The 23,708-nt window shown below is 38.9% G+C and overlaps 1 protein-coding gene across 2 annotated transcripts; it reads right to left on the bottom strand.

Annotated features, from left to right (window-relative positions):
• Positions 1-65: 65 nt before the first annotated feature.
• Positions 66-23,363, bottom strand: LOC136949593 (phospholipid phosphatase 2-like). Of its 2 annotated transcripts, none has more exons than XM_067243950.1 (7): positions 23,145-23,363; positions 22,959-23,040; positions 2,478-2,629; positions 2,078-2,340; positions 1,915-1,972; positions 1,098-1,274; positions 66-986 (listed from the first exon to the last, which is right to left on the bottom strand). In XM_067243950.1, the coding sequence occupies exons 2-7, from the start codon at positions 23,017-23,019 to the stop codon at positions 834-836; spliced, it is 864 nt and encodes a 287-aa protein (XP_067100051.1). In that variant the 5' UTR covers positions 23,020-23,040; positions 23,145-23,363; the 3' UTR covers positions 66-833. The 2 variants fall into 2 exon arrangements, with proteins under 2 accessions (XP_067100051.1, XP_067100050.1); XM_067243949.1 differs by having other exon boundaries at positions 22,959-23,056.
• Positions 23,364-23,708: the final 345 nt, after the last annotated feature.

Below are 23,708 nucleotides of genomic sequence, written 5' to 3' on the forward strand. Positions count from 1 at the left end.
TCACAGTAAGGCTTAAGGTTTAAGAAGTGTGCAAGGCCTACAAACATACTTTTGTGTGTGTGATCCATGGCTTTACTCTTTACTGATTGGATATCTCCAAACAATTAGGAAATCATAGTTACAGTTTGGTATAATCATTATAAAACATTTATAGTGTACATAAAAGGTTATAAAGGGTACAAAAAGTCAAATATTTCTTTGAGAAAAGAACAATGACGAACTGGAATTACTTTCTTACAGTTTATACAACGTTGGTTTAGACAATGATTCTGTAAACAAAAATAAGATATAACAGCATGACAACATTTGGTACATGTAATGCAGTCCACAGTATACATATTTCTGACATGTATTATTGAGTTCAAAAACGTGGTCCAAAGACACAATAGTGTAACAAGGGAGGGAAGAAGACAAATAAGCGATATAGCTACAATGCACACTGGTTTCAGAAAGATACACATCTCTTGAAAGGCACAAGCTGGATAATGATTTCAGTTGGAATAAAGTTGGAGAACAAAATGTGCACTTTGTCTGGTTGTTTCTACCTCTTTCTTAGTATCCATTTCCCCTTTTCTCTCCAGCAGGTTAAACATTTTACTCATATATGCTTAAATCATATAAATCCCTTAAATTGGTTTGTTTAAGCGAAGCGAAAGCGAATTGTGGTATGTGTTGTCTTTGCACTCACAAGCTTGCACCAGAGTGGATGTAGTGGTTTTTCACTCTGATTAAGTTGTCTGAACATGTCCTGGATCGTCACTTTTTTTTATAGTGTAGTTGTTTCACACAGCTCGTCTGGTGGCAGTGGTAGATGTTACTGTGTTGTCAAGTACTCATACAGGCGCAGAGCAGTTGTAGTGGTTGCTATGTTGGTTGTCAGGTGGCTGCAGGCTGGGTTTGCGTTCCAGATGTTCGTTCTCAGAGGGGTTTGCTGGTCGCAGGCAGCGGGAGGGGCGGGACTTATAAAAGTCTGACACGTAGCGGACCTGAAAGGAGTAGAAAGAAGAGGAGCGTACATTTTTAGATCATAGATCAATGATAACTAGATATAGAGTGCATGATGCACAGCCACGCCTACCCTCTTCTTTCTCACTTACGTTCAGCACAGCAATGAGCGCCCCCTGTAGTAAACCTACCACCACATCGCTCCAGTGGTGTTTGAAGTCCGACACGCGTGTGTACCCCACGTACACTGCAAATGCAATCAGGAAGAACTGAATGGTAGGTCGAACAAGGCGGGTCCACTTTCCCTGCATACGAGCCTGCACGTACAGCTAGACACACACACACACACACACAGGTCATGATCATCATAACACATGGTCATCTGTAGAAAACAGAAGAAGCAGTTAATAGAAAAATTGCGTCTACGGTCATTTTAAATCCACTACTATTGGTGCTTTTTCATTGCATGGTACTGGCTCGACTATTTTGGTTTTCCATTGCGTACATCTCCGTCTAGGTTCAAAGCAAGCCAAAGTGATAACAAAAGGTGATGTGAAAACAGAACAGACTACTGACTGGTCAGAGAGAATAAAGACACAGCACAAACCCTCCGTTTAAAAAAAGCTGTGCTACTGTTATAGAGGCACATAATAGCAACTGCTGGCTATAATAGCGGTCACAGTTTTATTCCATGGACTACTCAATTAAATGTCAACCAGTAAAACAATGTTGTCAATGGAGGAGGTGTAGATGTTCCTGTGGTTGCTGATGAAAGGATCCAGCGAGAGTGGAGTATGTTGCGTTGAAGATGTTACGACAGTTTCATGCAGCGTTGCTATACGACGACCAGCTTCATAGAGTGGGTACTATCTGCAGTGGAAAATGAACTTTGCGAATACAGTTGAGTCCAGTCAAGCTGAGTCGATAGCATGCATTGGAAAAGCGCCATATGCACAGTCCAGCACTCACTGCTAGAAACAGCATACAGTACATCCCGAAAGAGGAGTGGCCCGAGTAGAAGGATAACCTGGAACATACAGGAACAAACCGATCGGCAAACGCAACGCTTCAGCACATCACTAAGATGGAGGGAGTAGGACAGAAGGAGGTAGACAAGTACCATAAGACCCACCTGGATTCTGTGACGTTGCGAGGGTTGCCGGTACAGTTGATCTGAGGCATAAACCCAGAGCACACGACAGGAGAACAGACCGCCAGGAAATTGGGTCGAGGCCGACCTATGGTGAACTTGGCCATGTCTGTAAGTGATTGGCTGACACCAGCTCCAAACAGGAAGGTGCCCACTATCTTGTAGAGAGCTGCCAGGTACTGGTTGAACTGGGAGTTGGAGTGGAGCCGCTTGCAGTAGACCAAGTACGCCTCTCCAATGGTGATCTTAGAGAAAGAAAGTGAAAATACTCTACCACTGAGCTATTCCTTTCAGCCATTAATATCCCCCAAATCCCATACCTGTATAGAGAAAACATGGCAGCCAGGCTGGACCAGAGAGATGAGAGCAGGTTTGAACTTACTATTATGAGGGAGGAGGAGATGGTAACTGCAGCCATGGTGCCATGGGAAATGGTGGCCTGTCTGAACGGGTAGCTGATGGACTTGTCTTCACAGTCGATGCCTCGCAGGTATGGCTGGAACATTATGGTCAGGATGGCAGAGGGTAGGGCAACTGGAGAGAGTAAAGAGAGACGGTGGAGGGACAGAAAGACAGAGAAAGTCAAAGAGAGACAGAGAGAAGTACAAGAGGAAGTATATAGTTCGAAGGGTTGTGACCTCTATAGGCTAAATTCCCACTCTTTCCCTGTGGAGGAAGTTTCTATCACCATTGATATGTGGCTTGGTGTACTAGCCTTTAGCGTCTGACCCTGAGGGCTACTGACAAAGACAGGGGCCTGGAAAGCAACCACTGACACGTGACATACACTGACACCCATTACACTTTCAAACAATACAACCAAACACACACATTACTTCTACGACACACATACACTAATTTGCTAACAGTCAACAATATAGAAATCCTTTTTCTTCAGTACACAATCTCACATATACACTTCTGGGTCACCAATGTCTTTATATACATTCCTGTCATGAGAAATTCTGATCTCTCATGGAAAGGTCCATGGAAAAAGTGGTTTCCAGTAACCTTTTTATCTTTCTCTCTCCCTATCTTACACACATTCATTCCCTCCCTGCAAAGCACTCACACTCATTATCTGTCCTTGTGAAGCATACATACACACACACACATTCTCTCCTTCTGCAACACACATACATTATCTTCCTCTAAAACATAAACACACACAAATTGAGGAGTGACTCAGAGCTGAGACAAAGAGACTGAATGGCAGACTGGCACCAGAGTGTGTAAAGCTGTCTCCTAAATCTTCAAGGCACAATGGCTCAACCTTACCGGCTAATGTCATGGACCTTACAAACATGAAATAGTCTTCCTGTTTTCCGCAACATCATGCTTATTAACTGGTCAATATTTTAAGATGGGATGAATATATTTATTTGTGAGGAGTGTAACACAGTTTATTAATACAGTCACTGAAAAGTTAGAGATGTGAGGGTTATCTTATACAATTAAAGGAACTTTAAAGTGTCCACCATCTATCATTTAGTTAGCAGAGTACATTGCCAGTAGCTATAGGAAATTTGGTTTCTCATCAGATGTAATGTTAAAGAAATTATGGCCTTCCCATCACGGTCCTTTCCTCTCTTCCCCTCCCCTCCCCTCCTATCCTCTCCTCAAGCAGCTCATGTCATTTTAAATTGGACCTGACTAGTTATGGCCACTATTCTTCAAGTAAGCTTGTGTTTTAGGACTTTTGAAACATTTGAGTCTCTGGGACAAGTTATCCATATTGCTATCTTGTGCACAAACACTACACTGTCTGGGTTACACACACACGAGCGCACACACACACACACACACACACACACACACAGATCTGGGCAAAGGTATTCTTTGTCCTGAGTATCATAATGTATGAAACTGTAAGATAAAGGATAAAGAAAGGAAAGTATTGTTTTACTCTTTCATAATCTCATCTGGCAAGAAGTTCCGGACTCCACTCAGAGAAAATAAACATGGAAAAATGTGCAATTGGGCACAAGTAGAACTTCCTCTTAACCTCTGACCTGCCAGGAAGTGTAAGTGTTCCTGTTATTCTGCTTAAGATGAAACATGAATGCCAAACTGTACACACCAGCACTCACATTACAGTCCCATCCAAAAGCAACAACGACAGACATCCTGACACATACTGCCCTCTTCATTTAACATTGTACATGCACTGCCAAATGTAAACAATGATTAAATGTATTGCTCTTGCTCTTTTTCTCACACACACTTTTGATTTGAACAATCAGCATTCATCTTTTGCTCTCCCTCTTTTTTGCTCTCCCTCTCTTTTCCCCATTTTGTCTCTCCTTCTCTTCTTGACACTCTTTCCCTCCCTCTGTCAGAATCATGGTTATTTTCACACAGGAACGTCAGAGAGCAGGAGTCCACACACCCCCCCTCCTCCTCCTTGACACTGACACATAGTTGGAACTCAAGAGGCTGTCTGTTTTGTGAGACAGTAAAACTGTGGGATGGATCATCTCTTAACACTTATGTTACTTTGTCAGACAAATGTTGGAGCTCCACTGAAACACTCCAACTCCAAACTGGTAAATCCTAATTTACTCCTAACCCTTAACTCATAAACCCTAACTCCTGAACCTAGTCTCTATACTCACCCTAATACCTAAGGCTAAAATCCAAAGTCATAACTCACTCTGAAACCTTAACTTCTAAGCCTAACCTCTAAATAAACACTCAACCTAACACCTACCCCAAACTTTTAATCCCTAAACCCCAACTCCTGAACCGAACCCCTACATAAACACTCTTATTACTAACTTCTAAACCCAAACTCCAAACTTCTAGGCCCAGTTTCCCAAACATGGATTAAGCCTAGTCCTAGACTAGAAACATTTTCAATGGAGATCTTCATTAAATTGTTGTTTTACTTTAGGACTAGGCTTAATCCATGTCTGGAAACTGGGACAAAAACTATTACTCCTAAACCCTAACTCCAAACTCCTAAACCATAATTCCTAACCCCTAACTCCGTACTACTAACTCCGAACTCCTAAACCCTAACTCATACTGATTGGCAATCTTCACTTTATATCAATAATACTGTTGCCATTCTTGTCTTTTGGTATGGCAATTTCTTATACTTTTTGTTATTAATTTATTTTTGCAATATTCTTCTTTTGCGTGCGTGCTTTCCTTTGATTGTGTTTTGTATTTCATATAATTTTTCTTTTATGCCACTATACATAGCTGCCATGTCACAATAATTTAATTGTCTATAATAAACCTGTACTGTGCACATGACAATACGTCTCTTTGCTTTTGACTCCTAAACCCCAACTCCAATCTTCTAAACCTCCAAACCCCAAATTTCCAAACTCTCAGTTGCCCAGACATAGATTACAGTTTTTTCCCAATTGCTTACACACAAAAATTGAAACGCAATCACAGAGACCTAATGTGGTACTAAAATGTACCAAATCCCTAAACCGAGTCAGCAAAATTCCAAGAATATTTCCTACTTAAAACTTTTTCCAATTCTATTTCAAACTTTTTACAAAACAGTACACACTATTCTCTACCAGTGGAGATTTCTTTAAGACTGCAAGGGAAGCTTAGCCTGGTCCTAACCTAGGGTTACCAGACGTCCTCTTTTACCGGGACATGTCCTCTTTTCGAGACCTAAAAAATGCGTCCGGCAGGGATTCCAAAATCATCCAGGATTTTTCCTCATCAGATATTTGTGTTTCTCTGGGTCTTTCACAAACTAGTTATTACGCCCTTGGAAAGGGTATCTCCCATACATTCCACCTTCTTGCGCAAGCTCTGACTGTAGACATAACTGCCATTGGTCGACCGCCTTCTCAGTGTTGCCAGATGCACGATAATTATCCTCCAAATACAATCATTTTGAGTTTTTGGTACCATACTTCGTCACATCTGGCAACACTGCTATAATATATGAGGTGGACTGAAAAGTGTCAGTGTAATTTTCTTATTTTAATATGTGTCCATATAAAGAATGTATTATTTATTATTTAGATTTTTTTATGTGTTATCATTATTGCTTTAATATATGGACAAGACACATTAACGACATTAAACAACCACTGATAGCCACAGAAGCACTGGACTAAATGCCACAAAACAGATTTGTTTTACATTTGCACTTTGCAATTTTGTTAAGGTTCAATAAATAAATGATCATATAGCCTATGTCTTTTGTGTAATTTTTGTCATTTCATTTGTGACATTTGTATACATTCACATGGTCATGGTGCGGCATGCAATACACTACCCCCCCCCCCCCCCCCACACACACACACACACACACACACACACCAGACACACACCCCCGTCGTGTTGAAGTGTCCTCTTTTTCAGAAACTCAAATCTGGTCACCCTACCTAACCAGACCCTCATACATTTCATTTGTACGGAGGGTCTGGGATCGCTCTATTGACAAGCGTTAACGTCCCTGAAGGCGGGTACTCTGTTGAAGTTTAAAACTATTGGATCTGCCCAGAGCCACTCTGGATCTGCCCAGAGCCACTCTGGATCTGCCCAGAGCCACTCTGGATCTGCCCATAACCAATTGCTAGTGTTCTCCTTAGCCAACTCCTTCACCACTAACGGAGCAATCTGGAAAATCAAACTTTTCCCGAACCCCATGGGGAGGAGGGCTTCAACATCATGGCCACCAACAAAACTCGGAAAAGATTGTTCTTGCTCCGGCTATAACTTTTGGATATTTGGCAGCATTGCCACAACGGACTGAATGGCTTCGCTTGCATCTTTCTCCGCCGCCATTACTGAACTACAACTCAAACTAGCGCACGACAGCAACATCATCGTTCTCAAGATGGCGGCGATATAGGTGGGCGTTGTGACAACATAAAATGGACCCAAATGGCCAAAAGGAAAGGCAAAAAGACTTTGAGACTGGAAAAAACTGTCGTCGCTTACGTTACTCCAAACTTGCTACACATGGATGAAGCTAGCAACAACCCTTTTGCCATGCTTGATTTGGATGAAAGCGGACAAGAAAAAGATGGTGATTGGTATGAGGCAAGTCCAGACGCACAATTTGATTCTGAGTCCCTTGTGACTCCACTTCCAGATACTCCATTAAAACCTCCAACATAAAAAGTCAAAATGCGACAACGGAGAGACTGCTGGTATTCTAGAAGCCGTCCTTGTGTTATCTGAGAAACATGATGAGACTTTTCGGAAAATCTCTGCTATACAAAAAACGACAGAGTCAACTTCGAAACAGATGGAAAAGCTAACCTCGACCGTTCAGCAGCTCACTCTGGATGTTAAACAACAGAAACAAACACTAGAAGGCATGAAAAAAGAGATAAATATATTAAAAGCAGAAAATAATACTCTGAAGGCAAACATCGCTGACTGTCAGAGTTATATCCGAAGGTGGTCCCTGAAGGTTCACAGAGTGAGGGAGGAAGATGGAGAAAATATCAGGAGTAGAATCATCGAGATCCTGGGTAAAGTGGCTCCTAATATTTGTGACGACCTGAAGGAGGGGATCGACATCGTCCATCACATTGGGCATCGACGACAAGACGGCTCAAGTAGATCAACCATCATCCTTTTTGCAATGCGACACTTTCATGATGCTGTCTGGAAGGCTGCGAAAGGCTCAAAGTTTCTTCTAGAAAACAAACTAAGGCTCACAGAAGCACTGTCCCCTGAAGAGAAAGCAGCCAGAGAGAAGCTGTGGCCCTTAGTGAAGAAAGCAAGAGAAAAAGGGAAGAAGACATCGTTTCGCGGCCCTTTTGTCTTCATAAACGGAAAAAAGATTGACTGTTCACAGGTATCATAGACAGTTGTAAGTGTCAGCTTATACTTTGAATGGTCACTCAAGCTCTTTGATACTTACTAAAGTTATATTATTTCATTGTAAATATGCTGTTTAAGAAAGTTCAGAATTTACTAATTCTCTGTTAGCATATTTTGCTATAAACCTCATGGTCCTCTGGCTATAATAATACTTATTATTATGTAAATACATTGAGATAAGATCGCCTTCTCGGTCACTATCTGTTCTGCCATTTTGAATGGTTGTTAATCTCCACCTCCTTTTTGGTGGATTTTCTTAGCACTTTTCAAGGTTTTTTGGTGTTCAAGTGCTTTACAGGTAATCCTTTTTTCTTTCTGAACGACGACACTACAGGACAAAATGGGAATTATTTACATACAAAGTCAGATATGTTGCTATTAAAAGGAGTAAGCAAATAAAAAATGCAAAAAGTAGGGTAGAAGCTGAATTGATGCACAAACTTGACCTTTTACTGACAAAGGTAAACATTAATTTGGAAGAAGAACTCGAAATAAGGAGAATCCAGCTATAGCTGGACCAAATGTATTTAGACTTGGCAAAAGGAGCGTTCATTAGGTCAAGAGCCAAATGGCTGGAAGAAGGGGAAAAGAACACAAGTTACTTTTTTTCTCTTGAGAAAATATATTTTTGTTGAAAATCTTCATCTGCCCTCAATATTGACGGAGTTCCATCTAAAGATCCAAAGTTAATTTCAAATTTTGTCCCCAAATTTTATAGGAATTTATATGAATCACAATTTAATGCAACTGATTGTGCAAAATTCATGGATAATGTTCAAGCTACCATTCTTTCAATTGATGAGGACTTTAAATCATTGTGTGAATCTGACCTGTCAGTTAATGAAATTAAAGATGCACTTTTTTCAATGAAGACGGGCAAATCTCCAGGAATTGACGGCCTATCTGTTGAATTTTATATACATTTTTGGGAACTTCTTCATAACTCTTTATTATGTGTATACAAAGAATGCATCAATCACAAGGAGATGACAGCTACAATGAAGCAAGGCATTATTTCTCTTATCCCCAAACCTGACAAAGACACTCTATTAATTGATAATTGGCGTCCTATCACTCTCTTAACAATAGATTATAAGATGTTGGCTTTAGTTTACTCAAACAGACTTAAGAAAGGGCTTGACTCTATTATCTATAACTATCTACTCAAACAGGATTTATAAAAAATCGACATATTAGCTGTAATATTAGACTCATCTTAGATTTGTTGGATAATGCAGATGCAGTTAAGTCTGAGGCACTTATTTTGTTTCTAGGCGTTTACAAGGCCTTTGACACAATTGAGCACAACTTTCTTTTCCAGTCCCTTAAAGTGTTTGGCTTTGGTAATAGCTTTGTAGACATTGGCCGCGTTTCCCAGATTTGTTAAGAAGCTCTTAGCGCTAAGAAGCTCTTAACGAATCTGGGAAACACAGCCATTGTCAGTATGTTCTATAAAGATATTAATAGCTTAGTTATAATTAATCTCAATACCTCTCAAATATTTCAAATTAATAGAGGGGTCAGGGCAGGGGTGCCCTATCTCCCCCTTCTTATTTATTCACCAAATTATTATTGCTTAGAATTATATCTGACAACATTTTTGAAGGAATCTCAATATTTGGTAAGGAGTTAATAATATCCCAATTGGCTTATGACACTACCATTTTTTTAAAGGACAAGAAACAGTTATGTAACTCTATTGACTTGATAGACCAATTTTCCAAGGCTTCAGGTTTAAAATTGAATATGACCAAATGTGAAATCTTATCTCTGCATGGTTGTGATGATACTGTAATTAGAAATATCCCAGTTAAGGATTCCGTCAAATATCTGGGTATATTTATAACTAAAAATCTTATTGCTAGACAACATCTACATTTTTCAAGTAGACTAAAGAAGACAAAAACTATTTTTAGCATCTGGCTTCAGAGGGATTTGTCTATTTGTCTGAGTTCTCCTCTCTAAAGCAGAGGGTCTATCTTGTTTCCTGTATCCATCTTTATCATTATTTGTAAATGACTCAACAGTGTGGAAGAAATTGGGATTTCCTGTGTGCTTACATTAATCACTAATCAATAGAACTAGTCATTGGATACTAGTTAGTACGTTTATCATGTAAGCTTGCTATTAATAACAGTATATTGTGTCTATGTGTCAGGTTAATAGATGTTCGGAGTCAGGAGAAAGTACTGGCTAAACGGTCCTTGTCATGACTACAAGGAGAGCTCCAACTATGAACTCTCTAGTGTGAGAGTTGTCATGTGTTGGGAGCAGTGAATCTTTTTCTCTGAGACTGTTGTAACGTCATTCCTGCCTGACTGTCACAATCTATGTTTACATTCTTGTGCCCTATAAACTAGTTAGGGCAAAACAAAAGTTTAACATTGTATCATCCATCTGGTGGATATCCATCTGTTTCAATGATAGTGGGGGAGAGACAGGCAATCTCATTGGTCTCCCTAAAACGATCTAATGTGGGGAAAGTCCATTCCTCCTCTGGGGAGTGGACCTCATGGCCATAAGAGCTAGTGGGAGTGCATCAGGCCATTTTAGGACAGTCTCTTCACATATCTTGGCTAGTTTGTTTTTCAAAGTTCCATTTTGCCTCTCCACTGCCCCTGCAGACTGTGGGTGGTAGGGACAGTGGAAATGCTGATTGATCTGGAGCACTTTACAAAGTTCCTGAACAATTTGATCTGTGAAATGTGAACCTCTATCACTGGACAGTCTTGAGGGGGTCCCATATCTAGAGGTCACATCTCTAATGAGAATATTGGCTATCGTGGTAGCATCAACTTTCCGACATGAGTAGGCTTCTACCCATTTCGAGAACATGTCAACAATTACAAGTACATATTCAAAATTACAACACTTGTTCATCTGCATAAAATCAATTTGTAAATGAATAAAAGGACCACTTGGTGGCGGGTGGGCTGTGTCTCTTCTCTTTGGTCCCTTTCCGGGATTATGCTGCTGGCAGGTATGACACTGAGCACAATGTTGCTCAGCCTTTGTGGAAAAACCAGGTGCAAACCAATCAGTATTTACTATTGAGACCATACCCCCCTTGCTCGTATGGGCACAGCCGTGCGCCATGCGAGCTAACCAAGGGAACAATGCACGTGGCGCCACCACGCGGCCGTCGGGGTGCAGTCTGTTTGGTTCATTCGCCAAGATGGCGTCCCCATTCATTTCTATGAAAAGTGCTCAGTGGCGCAGTGAGGCAAGCGAGAGCACGAAACTGGACCGCGCCATCTTTCCACTTCCGACTCTTCCGGTCTAGCTTTAAACAGTGGCTCTTTTTTTCCCTAGCTCCGAGACCTCGTGTACGCTTGCAACTAGCTGTACACGTCATACTTTGCGACAACCAGTCGCGAGCATAGAGTTAATATTACTAGAGGGAGCAACTTTTGTCTTCCAAGATGGCGTCCCCATTCATTTCTATGAAAAGTGCTCAGTGGCGCAGTGAGGCAAGCGAGAGCACGAAACTGGACCGCGCCATCTTTCCATTTCCGACTCTTCCAATCTAGCTTTAAACAGTGGCTCTTTTTTCCCGAGACCTCATGCACGCTTGCAACTAGCTGTACACGTCATACTTTGCGACAACCAGTCGCGAGCATAGATTTATATGGTTGCGAGCGTGTGAGCTAAGGCATTGCAGTGTCAGAATGGGGTCCGATAAGAATCAGAGACATGATGCAAACTTTACGGAAATGTATGCTGTCACTGTATAGTATTCCTTTCACTTGGTTTTTAGAAATAAGCTATAGGGCTAAATAGGCTATAGAGCTATTCTAGATGGAACTCATCACATGTTGCTTTTTTTCTTTGTGATATATGAGTATGATTTCCAACGCATTGTATCGGATTAAATAAACTGTTAACATGAACACTTAGCTCCGTCGTTGTTCTCACCAGGCAAAGAAAGCTTAATAGTTATTTTTGTAACAGAAATCTTCCATAATGCAAACTTACCATAGCTTACTGTCAACTTTATATTCAAACAAAATGCCACGAAATTCACACTGCCTTCAATTTAACATGAGTGTAGAAATGTGGCCTGAGTTTTATATGTTCAACCTACAAAACCAAACGCCTATGAATGGATATAACGTGATCTAACAAGACTTGGTAATAATGTAATAAATTGAGAAGTGTGTCTAAAATATAGTCTACTTTATTGAACATGTGCCTTTGAAAGTGGCATATTAACAGAACTATATACAAGACGTTTCCATCAGATATAAGTGGGGGTGAAACAGAGTCACTGAGGACCTTCATTGTCCCACAAAAGCAGTCTGGCTTGATGACACGATCAAAAAAAGAATAATGAGTGTGTTTAACAAAATCTTCTGACTAATATTATTAAAATATATATCATTTCTTATTGTGGTTATCAGTTAAATTATTAATCTTCTTCTTTGCTCCAGATAGACATGTCAACAATCTATGCTCACGCTTGATATAATATAATATTTGCCATCATGTCATGAAAGTTTTTACGAAAAATCAAATCTGTTTTAAAATAACGGGAATAAACTATATTAACAAACATTTCATGTATGTGTAACAACCATTTGCTAAACTTGCTACAACAGGGCAGGCAACTCAAGCCATTTCTTTCAGCTCCAGGTAAATCGGCTATCGGCCAATGTGAAATTTTGTGCTCGTGCCCTGTTAGTATCCGCGAGCACATTTGCAGGCAACTTTTATTGACATAAGAAAATATATGGGGTGCTAGTTTACCCATTTCGGATTGGTTTTAAACTTAGCAAAAATCAGGAAAAATTATTCTATGAAAAAGCTAGTAGTATGAGCCAGGTTCGAGAATCGAACAAAAATTATTGGGGGAGATAGTTTTGTAAATGTTGACTGGAGTTAATAGAATAAAAACGACCGGAAGAGTCAGAAGTCTAACAAGAAATGCAATACCACCTACATCCACCGGGGCCGTTGCTTCAAGCCGAGGGGCGAGGGCTTGGTTTGGTTGCCACGGTGATGGTGCAGCTACGATTGCTAACGCGCTGAGGGTAGAGCGAATAACAGAAATGTAGCTAGAATCCACACCTCAAACAAGTTAACCTAGACGCAAAACTATACGTCCAATCCAAAAAATAAGGATATTTTCCGAGACCCAAGACTTTGCCGAAACCAGAGATATCCTTTATATGCGAGAGAGTCAGGTGGCTGAGCGGTTAGGGAGTCGGGCTAGTAATCCGAAGGTTGCAGTTCGATTCCCTGTCATGCCAACTGACGTTGTGTCCTTGGGCAAGGCACTTCACCCTACTTGCCTCGGGGGAATGTCCCTGTACTTACTGTAAGTCGCTCTGGATAAGAGCGTCTGCTAAATGACTAAATGTAAATGTAAATGTAAATATGCCTGTGCGGTCAGAAATACGACTCTACCGGCAGTTTCAAAAACGTCTAACTTCTGCTTTCTCTGAGAAATGTGTCACCAGATTTGCATTGGTCTCTATGGGGCGAGAGTTGGACTTTGTCTCGCTTTCGTGGGGCTCTGAACACATGTGTACGTCTGTTGGATTCCACAGACAACTGTCTACGACCAGCACAAAATTAGCTATCTATTGATCCAAAAATGAAGCATAAAGAGTGATTTTGAAGCTCCCCTCCACTCTAAGCGTTTCAGTCAGCACTCTAGGCTCTCACATACACACCCATGTAAATCTCAGAAACGGTTTGAAAAACTCATGAAACATAATCAGTGATATAAAAAAAAGTTACATAGATATCAAAAAGCTGATTAAAAATAAAATAGTTTAGGGTTTTGGCAACATTTTAAAGTTTAAAAGGGTAGCTGTAGCTGAAGGATTGAGGAAGAAGAAGGATTTGAAAGTTGAAGACGTTTAATAGGATTGAGTGGATTTGAAAAAAAAACTCCATTGGAAAACCATGTTAAAAATATTATGAATATTGATTTATATTAATTCAAGCATAAGAGGTACAAAGCTGAAAAGATGTAGCAGTCATAGCCTGAAACTGCTGAATTTTTGGATAGCTGAACGGTTTTAATAGCTGAAGATTTGAAGGCGCTTAATTAGGTGTAGTAACCTGGAGTAACCACTAGGTGTTGTTTTTGGGTATCCCAAGTGTTGTGTTCTATCCTGAAAAGTTAGTTGAAGATGTCCCATGCAGGAGGTATGGAGTGTTGTCTGTTGCTATATTGTTCCAAACAGAAAGCAAAGAGTCACTTCAACTCAATTCATGTAGTAGTCTGATTTATATTGAAGAAATATTTACTATTTAATAGATAAGTAGTTCACAACAACTAATATTTCTATATTCATTTATTTATTTATGCTAAACGAATGTTCTACTTCAGGTAATCACGGGTGTGTTTGTGACGTTAGTGACTGTGGCTAGCTAGTTAGCCACTGTTAGCTTCACTTTTCACCACAAAAACTAAAATTACGCCTAAACCGTGCAACGTAACGTAAAATACAAGCAACACAATCGTGACCAAGATTAACATTTGGACACCGACATTGTCTTTGTAGTGTAAATATACCTGTGGACCAATAATATATTGGTAATATATTGGTCCATAGCCAGGGGCCTGAGGAGAGAGGTCTGCAGTTGGACCCTTCTCAGATTTATTGCAATGTCTGAATGTCAGTTTCCACCCCTACTGGCCTCCTCTCATTATCACATTGGGAAGAATAAAACAGAAAATAAATAAATGAATACATGAATAATTATATAAATACAGAAATACAATAAGTCAGCTATTAATTGACAATTGTGCATAAATTAATAATTTTAAATTAATACGTTTAGTTCTTAGGAATAGTACCTTTACCTTTACTTAATTTAAGATTTGTATATGTTTAGTGTTTGCACCTCCCTGCCACAGTAAATTCCGTGTTTGTATAACATACATGGCGAATAAACCGAATTCTGATTCTGATTTATTTTTGTTTAAACTCATGGATGTGGACATTTTTTTACATGGGAGGTTTGGTCCTCCATGGCAGTAAGCCCTGGTAGGACAATTTGACGGGTAGGATGAAATGTCAGGACACCGGTTATTTTTACTGAGCCACACCATTTGGCTCAGTTCAGCAATAAGAGACAGCTCCTGCGGGTCTTAATCTAGTACCTCTTTGGCTTTTATAATTAAGCAGAATTTAGCAATGTTTTTACCTATATTGGTAAGTGTGTACATATATCACTTAAATTATTCTATGTAATTATACTAAATCATTTCCAGAATACCTTAATTGGTGGCCAAGCAGCGAAGTCTGGCAAGGCACAACCTATATTCTCTCATATATATTAAAAATGTATTATTATTTATATTCCCACCCTAACTCGTCCCTCAATTTTTGCACTACATAGACAATGTTGGTGTCAAAATGTTAGTCTTGGTTGTAAGGGCTGTTTTGGCAGTCCCTTTGTCACTGGTCACCCAGACACTCGTCTGGGACAGTCGTTGATTTGCATGAATGCTAAAATGACAATCACACCTTAATGACACACCTCTGGAAAGGTGGTCTCACTCTCAAAAGTTGAAAAGGAAGGTGGACCGAGGAAGACTCTGAAATTATCATTAAAAGTTGTGTTCTTGTAAATATAGTTCTAAACAGCTTTTAATGTCATGTTTGATATCATTTTGTTTCTTATTTTATGTATTACATTCTAGTAATAATTTGAATGCTGTAACATGTACATGTACAGGGTTTACAGAGTTTGTGCTTGCAGCAGACCAACATGTGTTTAACATGTTCCCTTGTCTTGCAAGGGCACCACTTGGTCTACTGAAGCCTTGATTAATGATCCAATTTGAATTTGTATGCGTTAGACAACTTTTCAGTCATATGTCCCATTTTAGTCAGGTTTGGGTGTATATGGGAAGAAGTTTTTACCAATCACTTTGAGTTCTGTTTACGATACAGCTCCGGTGCGTTAGTTGCCTACCCTTACAAAAAATAAGTATACTTCAAGTTTATTTTGTAAGTATACTTAGTATAAAAAGTATACTATTATCATGTTACTTAAAGTATAGTTTTTGTACTTATTTATATACTATTTTTGTACTTATTTATATAATATTTGTATATTAAGTAAACTGAATTGGCCCACTTTTTAGGTCACCAAGTACACTTTAAAGTACACTTATAGTGTATTTCAAGGTTTACTTTTGAATACTGTAAAGTAGCCTGTGTAGTGCACTTTCAGTTCCTCAAGTATACTTCCTAAAGTACCTCAAAGTATACTTTGGAATACTCTAAAGTAGCAGGTGTAGTGCACTTTCAGTTCATCAAGTATACTTCTTAAAGAGCCTCAAAGTATACTTTGCAATACTTTTAAGTGCACTTTCAATTAATGTAAGTGCTTCAAGAAGTAAACTTAATAAATTAAATTTTACTATTACTTACTAATATGTTTAGGAGCCCCTCAAACGCCTCAGATTATAAATCACTTAGCGAGAACAGGGGCCCTTGCAAAGTTACACTGCAGTTTTTTAGCTGAATGAAGCTATTCACTGCGCAAGCGTTGACTTTTTAAGAATCCAGCTCTTCTTATGAAACGTAACCATAATTTAACTATTGGTTACAATGGTAAACCACCACAACAATGACCACGCAACAAAACACTACATTCTAAGCAGACACATTTAAAAACCGAAATTCATGAAGTTACATTTGAATTTCGAACAAACGGCAAACTTATCAGCAAATTTTAACACTATTTACCGCCTTGCATGGGAATTGACCAGCCAATGAGCCACGCTATTTTCATTTTTTCACGTTGTTATTTTGTTCTTCAGTCAGTTTGACAGTATAACCTTCAAATGCATAATGCAACCCTTCTGTCTGCTTCTTTCTCAAGTAGCTTTTTTTTCCATTAATACTCCAATTGATAATTATTAGTATAAGATTATAGGGCTTCCGAATGTTTTGGCAGTAATTACGGTTACAGCTTCAGTACCAAAAAAGATTCAATGTGCAATGCATAATAGATTTTCATAAACATGAATAATTAGAATGAGATGGATCTAAAAAATGTAACCTGTAATGTACTTTAAATTATTTAGACTTTTTTTGCTGTATAATAATAGAAAACGTACATCCTACTCCAGAAGAAATGTATACCATTTTCTGTTTCTAAGCATACTTCTTAAAAGTACATCAAAAGTGAACTATTTTCTAAGTATACTTCTTACAAAAGTGAACTATTTTCAAAGCATACTTAAAGGTATATCAAAAGTGAACTATTTTCTAAGTATACTTCTTACAAAAGTGAACTATTTTCAAAGCATACTTATATATATAACATACATAAGTATATAAAAAGTGAACTAAAAGTGTACTATCCATATTTTAGTATACTTATAGTATACTTTAATATACTTCTTTTTTGTAAGGGTAGTCTTCATTGTGAATACCTTTGTTAACCCATGCTCTGAAGGTATGTTTTGTATTTGATGATATTTAATTATTGTATTGATTATCTTACTATTTAGATAATAAACTATTATTGTGCATTTTAAGTTACTTGTTGTCCTTGAAACGTATCTATCACGCTACAGCGGTGAAAACTTTGATCTAGTCTGGTTGATGCGGCTTATAATGATTATAAACATAGACTTTTGAAGTAGGTTTTAACCTAAGGCCTCTGAATCATTTACAGTGGATCTCCACGCTCCGAAAGAATTTACCGGAGCCTCTGAGTGATAGGTTTACATGGAGTCAGGTGGCTGAGCGGTGAGGGAATCGGACTAGTAATCCGAAGGTTGCCAGTTCGATTCCCGGTCATGTTGTGTCCTTGGGCAAGGCACTTCACCCTACTTGCCTCGGGGGAATGTCCCTGTACTTACTGTAAGTCGCTCTGGATAAGAGCGTCTGCTAAATGACTAAATGTAAATGTAATGTACTAGGTCGGTGGTTAAATCCATATTATAGTAGAGATAATCAACTGATTAGTGAACACGCATACTTTAAGGTCGATGCTCTGATCAAGCAGACAATTTTTACCTACGCCAGTTTCATGTCATTAACTGTTTAGCGCTCAAGATTACAGGTAATGCACTTGTGCACATTTCTAAAATTTCAGTCAGATATTAACGAGTCAATTATCTCCCTGAACATCTAGTTAACCAGAATTGAATTGTGTTTCCCAAGCCGGGGACAAACACAAAGCGTCTCTGGCCTTACGATCCTCTTACCTACATGGTCACGATTGTGTTGCTCGTATTGGATTTTTATTTTATTTTTTGTGGCGAAAAGTGAAGCTAATGGTGGCTAATTAGCTAGCCACAATCACAAATGTCACAACGTCACAAACACACCCGTGATTACCTAAAGTAGAACATTAGTTTAGCAGGTTATTAACTTCTGTGAGATAGCTAACTACAAAACGGCAAAACAGCTGCAGAAATGCCAGTGGCAAAGGCCAGGGTGATAACTATTTGCTCATTTAACATTGTGATAAAAAACACAAGTGTGAAATGTAATGTACAATACGATATTCTGATATCATTAGTACATCTATTTTAGGAAATAGTAGATTCACTGAGTTGTTAACATCATGACATTAGCCTCTGTTGAACAACACATGCAGTTTGTTTTCAATCATTAAAATAATAAACATGCCTCACAAATAAATGTTTTAATTTTAGGATTTATTATGACATTAGATTACAAGTCAACTATTCATTGGTGAAATTATCATGGTAAACATACAATCTACTTTGCAGTGCATATACAGTGCCCATGATGCAGCTGGTGGTGACAGTTCTTCTCAGTGGTTTTGGTACCTAAATTTCTCATTTAGAAATAGTTCTTGTTTAACCTCCACATCATTGAGTCACTTATGCACATCATAAAAGCAATTTCTCCTTCTTTAAAATAAATTGCTAATGCTTATGATGATGCTTAGTTGATTCAGTGGCATACAGCCACACAGAGATTCCTGGAATTATGATTTGATTATAATGTCTGTTAGTTTATTTAGTGTTAGTTTAATTAGAGTTCGTGAAAATTGGCAAAGTGCAGGCATGTTTTTGCATCAGTCAAGACATTAAAACTATAAGCGGCGAGCCGTTTTTCCCTACTTACGCCGTTACGCCTGAGTCTTCAGAAAGGGACGTTGTTACTGACACAATGAATGCACGGAGCTAGAGGCAAGGTTGGAAAATGACCTTGCCTTCATCAATCTGTCATTAATTTCCGTTCTGTTTGTCGATTATTTCATTACGTTTGTTGTCTATTTCTTCAATCATTCAGCAAATTGTAATTTATTGGCAAAAGGATGTCACACATGTTTCAGGTTAGACTGCAGTTGGTCTAGAAGCACGAAATTATCAAAATGTTATAGTCGGCTGACCGATTGCGTTGTTGTCCCCAGTCAAAAGTATAAACACACAGGGCATCATAAACTTCAATGTTCTAATTAGATCCAGTTATACTGGCAAATATGTAGGCTAATCTTCTTCATTTATTGTCAGGACACGGTACAAGATTGCTATTGCAAAAATGAGAGCCAAGTATTTGTATTAGTTAGGAAATATAGGCTTACTTGATGTTACATACTTAGCCTATTCAATTTAACAACTTTCGGAATGACAATACAGGCATTCAGTGCCGCTGCTAGCCATGTTGGTGCCCTAAACATAATTGGGTGTGCTTTGCCTTCGGCAAGGGAACAACCTTTGTTCTCTCACATATATATTATTATTATTTATTTATTTTTGCCCCCCTAAAACTCAGTCAATATTTGGCCTACATAGACAACGTAGGTGTCAAAAGTAAATGATGCATTAGTAAATGCATCATTTACTAATTTATACCTCTCGATTTTTCAGAAATGCTTATGTAAGCAATTTTATTGAGTGGGCTGTTATGCTATAATGTTATGCAGGTAGTATTAGAAAAGGGGGACTTTGATTGTGAATGAAGAAGTCGTTGGAAAGAGAGTGGAGACCATAGACGATTCTAGGTTTTAAAAATGGGTGTGCAAAGGGTAGTGTTTTGTTTTTTTTGCTGACAAAAACATGCTCAAAATTAATACTAGATCTTAACATTTTAAATTAATCATTAAAGTACAACAAACCATGATAGAACATACAACTCTGACATCACTTAAAAATGTTCTAAAAACATTTAATCGTTTTTTTTTTACATTAATTTCAAAAAGTAAAGTTTTCATCCCAACAGTAGGGGGTGCAAATGCACATGAGCTGTTATGTAAAATGATCATAACAGCCCCCCCCCCATGCCATCATTTCCTTTTATTAGGCCTACCTTATACTCATAAATGATTTAGCCTACCATTTGCAAAATAGTTGAAAACTATCAAAGTCATAATATGATTTGTTTTCGCTCATGTGTGAATATGCTAAATGTATTTATTAGTTTATATGCTTTACAAAACATTTCTTAGGCTGAATAACCTTTGTCTGAATGACAGACTTGTGCAAGGAAACCCTTGCGACATGTGCTGATAGAAAAGCAAATTGCAGCCTTGAAAGGCAGGGGGGAAATGGCAGAATTTGCAATTAAACCAAAACATGATATAGCATATCAAGGAAAAGTAAGTCCTGGAGTCCTGTAATATGATCTAGTGCAAAGATACAATTTATTCTCGCATTAGTGTTAATTAATGTCACAACATTTACTGATCTATACTGAAATAAGTGTCCACTTTATATTGTATTTTTGTTAGCAAGACAGTAAAGAAAATCCTTTGAAAGAAGTTGATTCAATGTTATGCCAGCAGTTAGCACTGCTAACCTGGCCATATTGGCGTTACAAAAGCGATATGCAAATTAACTTGTGTTTTGTATTGTCAAATCATCCCATCTATTTTTGAATGCTAGGACAATCTGATTAGGGATTCTCTATTTTGCACTATAAAGTCATCCTATCCGTTAATTTCAATAAATTCAAATGAGGGAGCTTAGGCCCCCCAAGATCCCCCCGTGGCTGGGCTACTGGTGTGTTGATGCTATAACAAAATGATGTTCGCAAATGCATTTTCATATTGTAATGGCGCAATAATTTGGATTTGTCCAATTTATAGCACCAGCTACACTGAGTTGTCCAGTTATTGCCATGAGGTTGTCTTCCTCACTTTGTAGTTGGCAAACATAAAGCAAAAAACTTTTGAATTGTCGGATGATGTGGAGTTTGGAGAGCACATTTTCCCTGTGGCCAAGTAACAGAGTTGTCACAACTTTGATCTCCGGTGTTATTGGGTTGCTTGTTGGTGAAGTGACTGCATCCCTGAGTAGCTTTACTATGGTCATAAACGTGATTAAGCCCAATACCTTTGAAAAGCCTTTTTAGAAACATTAAATGTTTTTAAAAATTGTACATGCAGCCATTTAGGTTTGTGATTTTGTCTTAGTGACTTAGGAACAAGTTGGAAGCTTCTTTGAGACTTAAGATGTTTTGTGAAAAGGGCCCAACTTCATTTTCATCCAAAACCACAACAGAGGACAACTGATGCAATAACTTATCCTGTCATTGCCTGCATGATGACATTGACTTGAAGACCAGCAGCAACAGCTGTCCTCTGTTTTAAATGTCCTTGCCCTAGAAAGGGCTGCAGATGGCTTTAACACATTGTATCAATCTGTCCCAACTAATGATGGTCAACAAGGCGGAAGGCATTCAAATAATTTGTTGAGTGCTGCTCAGTGAAGACATTAAGGGGCGACCTATGGCATGCTGTAGTTGACATATTTGGGAGGTAGAGAGAGAGAGATGAGTGCAGAAAGTGTAAACAAGTTTATCTCCTGGTATTGGTGTCCTTTGGTGGCATTGTGTGTCCAAGAGAGAACTGTATGTGCAGTGGTGTGTGTGTGTGTGTTTTGAGGCTGTGATAACAGGAAGGGAGTAGGGGTGAGATAGAGGAATAATCACCAGAGAGGATTACAGGGAAAAATTATGGGAAAGAAAGAGAGTGAGTCCGGTGATTAGTTACAAATTGGCTTCTCAGCACATTTTCTCAACACCTTCTACATCAATATTTTGCAATACATACACATACAGTTCATACATACACAGACACACACACAAATAAAGGAAAGTATCTCATCTGTGTTGGACATTTGAAATGACTGTTGTACAGCTGACTGCTCCTCACAAGAGAGGAACACAAAGATGAATAAGACAAGAAAACTCGAGAATAAAAGGGAGTAAAGAAGACCGATCACAGTTAAGATGTTTGTAATAGAACATAACTACTTAATCTATAGATTAAGATATAGCAGGAGTGTGTGTACACGTCGGACCAAAACAAACGCAGCCTAGCCAACAAGTACTGTACAAAGGTCCAGATCAGAGGGGGTTAAGGAAAGACTGGTAATTTCCTTCCTCCATATCACTCGCTGCTTTTTCAATGCATGGACACACTCTGATAACCTCTCACCCATACTCACATGAACACATTCTCATTATAAAAAACACAATACACACAGATAATAACCCCCCTAACACAAAGACCCAGTAGTGTCATTGAAGTTTCTTAAGAGATAATGAAAATGAGACATGAGACTGTACAGTAAGAGGATAGACTTTTTCTAAACTATAACACTACAAGTCAAAACAGGTAGGCCCAGTCAACATTGTAGTCAGAAACACATAACCCAAAGATACATGAGGGATGCTTAAGGAATTGCATTTGAATACATATCCATAATTGTGAAAAAATTAAAATTTATACACCCGTAGCAAGGCAGGTCCGAATGAGCCTGGCTTTACTGAACTTTTTACCTACAGAAGGCTACATTAGGTTGCAGTTACATTTCAGTACCAAAATTGACGCAACATGCATCCAGATTCTTCAAAAAAGAACCTGTGTGCGCCCGCGCGAGGGTGTGTACTGCAGCGTCCTATAATCCGACTTGTTTACAAAAATGTGTATCATAGTTAACCTTTTTTAAAGAAAAAACTATCTAGACGTATTTGTATAGAATGATGACACGCGTGTAGGCTAAACACTCTGCTTGAGTCTGCCTGTGTTATTGTGATGTAATACAAATAATATTTCAGCCATGTTGTTGTGAAAAGGGATCACTTACCAGTAAACACACAAAGAACATCCACTACAATCAACATGATCTTCTTTCCCTGGTCCATCATGATTCGTCTTCACTGGTCTACCTTCAGAATATCAGAACTAGTATAAAATGATAAAGTTCAGTTGTAAAAAAGAATGCAAAACTGAGCAACCCGATTTGCTCGTTCTTCCGGCTCCACTCCTTTACCTGTGCAACCTTTTCCTTACGCTAGGTGAGCGGCAGAGTAGGCGACACACAGCAGCGACCCTGCTGCGTCCTGGCTTGGCCCCTTCAACGCCCGGAAATGTTGGGGTCGCTGATTGTCTTAACACACTACTGCACACTGACAGATACTAAAAAGCTACGAACCCATTCCAAATCGGCTGGGAGTATTCCAGGTAGCGGGTTTAACAAACTAAAATGGGAAACTTTTCGGTTCCAGAAAAGCTGATTTGAATTGGTTAAATCACTCGGTGTTAAGTGCGGCCATGAGAACTAATAAAAGCCAACATCAATGGAGCACCGATAGATCCACCATGGCACCCGGCGCCAAAAATCGTTGTCCTTTTTCACCACACTTCAGATATAAGTTTTATTACGTGTTCATGGTCAATCTGAGCACATATTCCGGAAAAAAGCAACACGGCTGTAGCAGCGTAGGAGACAATTGGCGTTGGAGACAATTGCTGGCCGAGTCAATGCATACATTTCAATGCAGTAGCCAGTCCATATTGAACATTTAAACCCACTGTCCGTTAATATGACAGGTGA

This window comes from Osmerus mordax, chromosome 9 (genome assembly GCF_038355195.1).
Source record: "Osmerus mordax isolate fOsmMor3 chromosome 9, fOsmMor3.pri, whole genome shotgun sequence".
NCBI classification, from domain to species: Eukaryota; Metazoa; Chordata; class Actinopteri; order Osmeriformes; family Osmeridae; genus Osmerus; species Osmerus mordax.